The 8,474-nt window shown below is 53.5% G+C and overlaps 1 protein-coding gene across 4 annotated transcripts in view; it reads right to left on the reverse strand.

Annotated features, from left to right (window-relative positions):
- Positions 1-8,474, reverse strand: part of SIRT2 (sirtuin 2) — a 21,518-nt gene that overhangs the window by 9,910 nt on the left and 3,134 nt on the right. For 2 of the 4 annotated variants that reach the window (XM_008074386.2, XM_021707188.1), the window contains 6 exons: positions 6,387-6,435; positions 5,999-6,112; positions 3,271-3,312; positions 3,017-3,123; positions 2,868-2,924; positions 1,669-1,737 (listed from right to left, as the gene is read on the reverse strand). In XM_008074386.2, coding sequence (XP_008072577.1) covers positions 1,669-1,737; positions 2,868-2,924; positions 3,017-3,123; positions 3,271-3,312; positions 5,999-6,112; positions 6,387-6,435 — 438 coding nt within the window. Of the gene's footprint in view, positions 1-1,668; positions 1,738-2,867; positions 2,925-3,016; positions 3,124-3,270; positions 3,313-5,998; positions 6,113-6,380; positions 6,436-8,474 lie in introns of all 4 variants that reach the window. The other 2 variants (XM_008074385.2, XM_021707189.1) reach the window with 2 other exon arrangements.

Raw genomic sequence — 8,474 nt, forward strand, 5'->3', positions numbered from 1 at the left:
CTCACCAAGTTGCCCAGGCTGGTCTCGAACCTGTGGGCTCAGGCAATCCTCTCACCTTGGTCTCCCAAAGTGCTGGGATTATAGGCATGAGCCATTGCATCTGCCCCGAAGCCACATTTTGTGGCAAAAGACATCAGGTTTATTCTGAACTTGGGCCTCTCCTAGACAGAGGAGGCCATCCCCTCCCCTGCCACCATCACCAGACCCAGGCAGGTCACCTGTCCCACTTGAGAAATCAGAACCTAAAAAGCATTCATCCTGCTGTGAGCCGTGGCTCACGCCTGTAATCAACACTTTGGGAAGCCGAGGTGAGAGGATTGCCTGAATCCAGGGGTTCGAGACCAGCCTGGGTAACATGATGAGGCCTTGTCTCTACAATAAATCAAAACAATTAGGTGGGCATGGTGGCACAGGCCTGTGGTTCCTGCTACTTGGAAGACTGAGGTAGAAGGATCACCTGAGCCCAAGCAGGTCAAGGCTGTGGTGGCCATGCGTATGCCACTGCACTCCAGCCTGGGCGATACAGTGAGACTCCAACTCAAAAAACAAACCAAACCAAAAAGAATTCATGCTTCCCTGGGTGTGGTGGCTCACATCTGTATTCTCAGCACTTTGGGAGGCTGAGGAGGGAGGACTGCTTGAGCCCAGGAGTCTGAGACCAGCCTGGGCAATATAGCAAGACTTTGTCTCCACAAAAAAATAAAAAAAATAACTGGGCATGGTGGTGGGCACCTGTCATCCCATCTACTTGGGAGGCTGATGTAGGAGGACGGCTTGAGCCCAGGAGCTGGAGGCTGCAGTGAGCCAGGATTGTACCAGCCCAGGTGACAAAGAAAAATCTGGTCTCAAATTTAGTAAAAAAGGTATTCATTCTCCCTCTGGTGGCAGCTTCCAAGACTGCAGTTGCCAAACTGCTGGGTGCAGGAAGAAAATGCTAGAACATCTATTTATGGCCAAGTGTTGTCTCTCTTTTATAATTTTGGGTTCTGAGGAGTGATCTATAGCATACAGGAATAATCATGTAATTTCAATACATATCCATAAAACAGGTGGAGGCACACATACTTTTTTTTACTGTTAGTGGCATAAGACATCAAAAGCCAGAAGAGCTGTCCTTCAGCGAGAACCCCAGGAAGAGCCCCTTCCCTAAGCACCCGCCATGCGTGAGCCATGGCCCCGGGCCGCACTCAACATGCTTATAATGGTGAAAATTATGCAAAGGCGCCTCCTTCCTTAAGACACAGCATCCACCTGTGGGAAAACTGTCACAGTTACTGATTTTGGTAAATCAAGTCACTTTGGTGTCATCTGCTGGAAAAACCCTCATGGCAAGTATGAAATCGGGCTTCCCATGGTGGGAACGGCATCCCCTCAGATATGGGGTTCTTTTATAGGACAGGTGGGGTGACCCCGAGGGGAATCCATTGCCACCTCACTGCAGACCTAAGAGGGCAACGCTGTTCTGGCCCGTTTTATAGAAGGGGAAACTGAGGCTGAGAGGAAGTGACTCTCTGAGGGTCACGTAGCAGGGAAGCAGCAGGCCAAGTCCTGGCCCTCTTCTACTTGCTTTGCTGCCAGCTCTTGGGCGCATGACTCTACCTCTCCACTGGCCTACCCTGCCCCGTCCCACCTGCCCTGTCCCTTCCCACAGGCCTCCACGTCACCTACCTGTGTGTAACAACGCAGCAGTAGTCCTTTCTCCTTCAACAGGCGGATGAAGTAGTGACAGATGGTTGGCTGGAGGGAGGGACAGAACAAGGCTGACAATCGAGAATGCACCTGCGTGGTGGCCACATGCCAGGAACCGGCCTGGGCACCGTGTCTGTCCTACCTCAGGGAACCATCATAACGGCCTTGGGAGGGAGAGGCCATCAGCAGCCCCATTTCACAGATGAGGAAGCTGAGGGGCAGGGAGTGAACTATCTCGCCAGAGTGGCACGCTGGGGGTGCCGCAGAGCGTCCATTCGCACTGGTACAGTCTGGTTTCAGGGTCTGAGTTCTCCCATGCAGTATTACTGCATTGAAGTCCTACAACCGCCCTTTTCAGATGGCACTATCAGCTTCACTCTACAGAAGGCAAAACTGAGGCTCAAGGTCGCAAGATGATCAAGTACGGGACCAGGACCTGAACCCAGGCAGTCTGGGTCCAGCAGCCATGTGTCTAATGACTATATTCTCTCTTTTTTTTTTTTTTTTTTTTTGAGTTGGAGTCTCACTCTGTCGCCCAGACTGGAGTGGAGTGGACTTGTAACCTCATAGTCTTATCTTTCACATTTAGGTCTTTAATCTACCTTTGAATGTAGGGTTAGGTAAGATCCTAGTTCCTCCTCTATATACTGGGGGCGCAAAAAAATGTATACATATTTTGAGATGTTCACTGTAATCAGAAGTGTCTGGAAATAGCAGAAGTCGAACATGACTTGAATTCATCTTTCGTTATTGGTATATATTATTACAATTTTAATAGAGTTTTGTCTTTCTTTTTTTTTTGAGTTGGAGTCTCACTCTGTCGCCCAGACTGGAGTGCAGTGGCCGCTCCCGGTCACCGCAGCCTCGACCTGCTGGGCTCCGGCGATCCTTCCACCTCAGCCTTCCAAGTAGCCGGAATTACAGGCATGCGCTACCACGCCCGGCTGATTTCGTGATTTATTGTAGAGATGAGGTCTCGCCAAGTTGCCCAGGCAGGTCTCGAACCCGTGGGCTCAGGCAATCCACTCACCTCAGCTTCCCAAAGCGGGGGATTACAGGCTGAGCCACCGAGCCAGCCCTAATGACTATATTCTATTTGTCTGAGGGACCCTGGGGGGGCTTACGCAAGCCTGCACTCCCCCAACATTTCTTGTTCCCCATTGCAAAAGAGGTCTCACCTTGAACTGCTCAGGATAGAGCTCCTTGGCGAGGGCGAAGAAGGGTTCTGGATGTTTCTGTGGGGGAGACAGCCCCGGGTGAGATGCGGGTTGGAGCCAGACACCCCCATCCTCCTCACGACAGACACTCCTCCCTGGGGAGCACAGACCTTGAAGTAGCCGATCTCGAAGATGGCCTCTGGGTAGGGGAGGCGGTACTTTTCCAGGTTAGCATAGAGTCCCGTGGATGGAGAGCGGAAGTCGGGGATGCCCGCAGCTGGAAATGAGGGTGGGAAGAACCTGATTAGGGATGTCCAGCTATACCACACCCACCCTCCCAGGCTAGGGCCCAGACAGGGCTCCTCCTCGGCTTCTGGGAGGAGCCCCCATTCCTGGGGGTGGCTGCTGGGGGAGGGGCACTTACAAGTGGAGATTCCAGCTCCCACCAGACAGATGACTCTTCGACCTGCAGGAAAGGAATGAATGCATCATTTAACAGATTTGTCCGGCCCCTGCAGTAATACCATCTGCCACCATCCCTGGCTGTTTACTCATGGCAGGCCCTGAAGCAAGCATTTCCAGCTCACCGTGGCCCTTCCAACCATTGTGAGGGGGACATTGATAATACCCTCCCCACCTCCTTTTTTTTTTTGAGTTGGAGTCTCTCTCTTTTTTTTTTTTTTTTTGAGTTAAAGTCTCACTGGAGTGCAGTGACCGCTCCCGGCCACCGCAGCCTCAACCTGCTGGGCTCCGGCGATCCTTCCGCTTCAGCCTTCCAAGTAGCTGGAACTACAGGCGCGCGCTACCACGCCTGGCTAGTTTTTTGATTTATTGTAGAGATGAGGTCTCGCCAAGTTGCCCAGGCTGGTCTCGAAACCTGGACTCAGGCAATCCCCTTGCCTCTGCCTCCTCAAGTGCTAGGATTACAGGCATCAGTCACTGCACTCCACCTTTCTTTTTCTTTTTTGAGTTGGAGCCTCACTCTGTTGCCCAGGCTGGAGTGCAGTGGCATGATTACAGCTATCACAGCTTTTACCAGCTGGGCTCAAGTTATCCTTCTGTCACAGCCTGCCGGGTAGTTGGAACTACAGGCATGAACCACCACGCCTGGCTAATTTTTTTTATTTATTGTAGAATCGAGGTGTTGCCATGTTGCCCAGGCTGGTCTCGAATTCCTGGGCTCAGGCAATCCTCTTGCTTCCACCTCCCAAAGTGCTGGGTTTATAGGCGTGAGCCACTGTACCCTGTCCCCCATAATTACTTTGTTCTACTGCCTTTACCAGTTTTCTAGCAAGAAGATGGGAGGATATGGTCAGAGGGTGCATCATCTCCCAAGCACACCAGGTCGAGCAGAAATAGCCTTGTGGTTGTTAGCTGCTGGCCGGCAGGCAGACTCCCCACATAGTACCCTGGCACCTGCCCATCAGATGATGGACAGACACAAGTGTGATACCTTGTGAACTGGGTGCCTCTGGGGTGTCCTGTCCAAGGGAGGATAGCAAGGGTGAGCAAAGGTCAAGGCCTGCTACAGCTTCAGCCCTTGGCCTTGTCTCTAGGATGCCATTGGGCCAGGCCTGGTTGGATACAGTGGGGGCTGAGGGGCGGGGAATGTGTGCTCTGGATTCAGGGGACCAGAGGTCAAACAGCTGCCACTTGATAGCTGTTTGGCCCTGCACCAAATCACAACATTTTTGTGCTTCAGTTTCCTTCTCTGTCCAAATCACTCCTATAATGACCTATAAGGTATAATATGACAATCAATAAGAGGACACTGTAAAGTGCCCAGCACAGTGCGTGGCAAACAGTGAGGGGTGGATGAGTTATTACAGTTTATTACTATCCCCTCATGGGCACCCCATGAGACAATGACCCCAGAACCCAGGTGCTGGAGGACAGAAGGAACAAATGCTTTGCAGTTGCTGCCTGCGTTCTCTTTGGGGCCCACCCAGGCCAAAAGATGGCTGCAGACAGCTGTCCAGCCTGCCCCAGGAGAGACAGAAACTCAGGGCAGTGGCCCGGCTGCCCTGGGAGGGAGACACGCCAGCTGGAGGACAGGGAAACCGGAGAAGATATCCCCAACAAAAGGCTGTTCAGGACCCTCAAAGGGTCGATTGTTCTAGTCGAGGACTGCCAAGGGCCTGGTGTCTCAGACTTTTGTGACCTCAACTCATGGCCAGAAATATAAATCTCATGGTGACCCAGTAAACGGGCACCTCTCCACGACACCTGAAAGAAGCTTCCTGTCGTGGCCACCAGAGCAAAGACTCCGAAGCTCTCAATATGTTTCAGGTCATGCTCCAAGCATTGACATTGATAGGAATTTATTTAGCCCCCATAATCCCATGAGTTAGATACGATTATCTGTGAAACACTCCTGGTCAATCAGAACCCACTAAGTCACTCAGCAGTGGCGAGGTGACCCAGGCCTGGGCAATCAGAGACACGGGGGCAGGCACCTAACTCTACCTGGACTAATCGGAGCCAATCTCTGCTGTTTTGCTCAAACCACTGGGAAACCAATGCTCTTTCAGTGGCAGTCGCCAGGACGGTTGGTTTTATATTTGGAGCTGCCAGGAACTGACTTTACCCCAAAGCGAGAAAAATAGCACCAGAGAGCGGTAAGATTTTTGACAACGTGGAAGCACCTGGGTCAAGCCATGCTTAAAGCAATTTTTTGCTGTTTGTTTTCTTTTGTTTTTGTTTGGAGTTAGAGTGTCACTCTGTCACCCAGGTGGAGTACAATGGTATGATCAAGGCTCACTGCAGTCTTGACCTCCTAGGCTCAGGCCATCCTTCCACCTCAGCCTCCTGAGTAGATGAGATTACAACCTGAGCCGCCATGCCTGGTTTATTTATCTATTTATTTATTTATTTTGTAGAGACAAAGTCTCACTACAAGGTCTCACTACAAGAGGCAAGTCTCAAACTCCTGGGCTCAAGCAATCCTCCAGCCTTGGCCTCCCAAAGTGCTGGGATTATAGAAGTGAGCCACCACACCCTCCTGGCCAAAGCTGGATTTTGTTACAGATTTGAATTGGGTTTCTGGCTGCTTATAAACAAAAGGTGGCAACAAATGGTTCAAGTGGCTGGAGGTGAGAGGTCACTTGGGGCCAGGAGCTGGGGGAAGGACCCAGTCCAAGCAAGAGACTTACAGCGCTCGCTCTGCATGTATCGGCCCACACCCTCCAAGGTTAGCTCATCCAGCAGACGTTCCTTCTGGGTGCCCAGTCCAAGAGTCTGGGAGAAGAAATTCCGCAGGAAGTCCACTGGCCAAAAAAGAGAAAGACGGTGGCGGCAGGGAGGGCATTCAGCCAGGGGCACGGCTGTCTCCAGTGCCCCAGCTCTGGGGTACCCCAGTCTCCCCACAACGAAAGGCATGGCCAAGGGCCCCCAGGAGCCTGCTATGGCACTGGCATGGAACCCCTTGCTACATACTTTGAACGTCACTCCGGGTGGAGCTGAGGGGAATCACCCAGACCCCTGCCCTGAAATACCCCTCCAGACCCCGGTTACTGTCCCCTAAAAGGGACATACACTCACTCTCTGCTTCTCCGCCGGCTGCTCCTTCCTCAGTGTCTGAATCGGAGTCCTGGAAGGGGTGGGGTGGGGTGGCCAGGCCCAAGAAGTGGGGTTAGGGAGGACAGGGAGGAGGGTTTGGAGAAAAGGCTCTGGCCTGGAGGTGGCCTGAGGAAGTGAGGGCGGTGGAGGGCCTGCGTGAGGGCTCTGGGACGGGCCGCCTGGGTGGGGAAGGAAGCCCTGCCAGTCCTGGAGGGCACAGCCTCACGTGAGTGACTTCACTTTTCTGGGTCTCAGTGTTCCTCATCTTGGAAATGGAGCTCAGGGGCTGGGAGCAGCCCCAGGGGCTGGGAAAGTGCTCAGCACTGGCTTTGCTGCTGTCACAAGCCAGCTGTCCTCCTCTTGCATGACCTGTCCCCTGGGGCATGGGCCTGCTGCCCCTTCCCTACAGCCCTGCGGCTGGAAGTCTCTGCCGTGGTGATGCCCATGGAAAGGCCTCGGGGCGTGCCGTGTAGGCCTCCTGATTGAAGCCCAGACCCTCTCTGCCCATCTCTCTGACTCCCTCCTTTCTCGACCCTGCCCCTCGGCCCAGCTCCTGAGTCACAGGCCCTCTCTGCTCTGTCTCCTCCTTCCCTGGCTGTTGGTCTCATCCATGCCCACGGCCTCGGCCCAGTCACTGCTGATGTCACCTCTCCCCACATCCAGGGTTTCCATGACCTCCTGGACCCCTGGCCCTCGGTGGCCCCCAGGCCCTCACACCCACCATGTCCCAGACTGGCCTGAGCATCTCCCGAAACCCGCTTCCCCTCCAGGCCCCACCTTCATGTGGTCTCACTGTCCCCAGTTTGCCAGATGTCTCCCACCCCTGCCTCCCCGCCTGCTCTCCTGCCGCAGCCCTTCAGCCCACAGCTGTACACTCGGTCTCCTGAGGGTCCCTCTATTCACCCTTCACCCCCTCCCAGTGCTCCACCTGGTCTAGCCTGTTCTTCCCCAGAGGTCCTGCCCCAGCTTCCTTCCTAGGCTCCTGGCACATCGCGGCCTGCCCAAGTCAGCCCACTCCTGTCTACTTCAAATTCCTTCTCTTTGGCTTCTCCACACGCATCACTTGACCACAAACATGGAGAGTACACCAGGAGGTCCGCTCCATGAGGGCAGGGGCTATGTGTTTACCCAGCACTGAGAGCAGGGTCTGGCTCCTGGCAGGAGCTCCAATACCCTCCACCACTGAACACAAGCCTGCTGCATGCTGGACCAGGACTGGGCCCTGCAGTGGGTCTCACCAAAATGCAGTTATTATTATGATTATTTTTTTGAGTTGCTGTCTCACTCTGTCACCCAGGCTGGAGCGCAGTGGCATGCTCACGGCCACCCAGCCTTAACCTGCCGGGCTTAGGCAATCCTTCTGCCTCAACCTTCCAAGTAGCTGGAATCACAGGCATGCATCACCACGCCCGGCTAATATTTTGACTTATCGTAGAGATGAGATCTCGCCAAGTTGCCCAGGCTAGTCTCAAACCCCTGAGTTCAGTCAATCCTCTAGCCTCTGTCACCCAGAGTACTGGGATTATAGACATGAGCCACCATGCCAGCTCTGCCCAATGCACTCTCCTGCTTAAAACCCGGCAAGCAACCTCTTTTCCCCAACCACTCACTATTCTTTTTTTTTTTGAGTTGAGGTGTCACTCTGCCACCCAGGTTGGAGTGCAGTGGTACAATCACGGCTCACCTCAGCCTCAACCTCCTGGGCTCAGGCGATCCTTCTGCCTTAGCCTTCCTAGTAGCTGGAACCACAGGCATGTGCCACCATGCTCGGCTAATTTTTTGATTTATTGTAGAGAGGAGGTCTCACTGTGTTGCCCAGGCTGATCTTGAACTCCTGGGCTCAGGCATTCCTCTTGCCTTGACCTCTCACCTTGCTGGGATTATAGGCATGAGCCAAAGTGCCCAGCTTGCATCCTTTTTGAATAAAGCCCGCCCTTCCAAAACTATTACATATTGCTTTAAAAATGTACACAAGTAGCCGGGCTTGGTGGCTCGGCCTGTAAGCCCGTGCCTTTGGGAGGCTGAGGTGAGCGGATTGCCTGAGCCTGCGGGTTCGAGACCTGCCTGGGC

This window comes from Carlito syrichta, unplaced genomic scaffold (genome assembly GCF_000164805.1).
Source record: "Carlito syrichta isolate Samal-C Ts95f unplaced genomic scaffold, Tarsius_syrichta-2.0.1 Scaffold316424, whole genome shotgun sequence".
In the NCBI taxonomy this organism is placed as follows: Eukaryota; Metazoa; Chordata; class Mammalia; order Primates; family Tarsiidae; genus Carlito; species Carlito syrichta.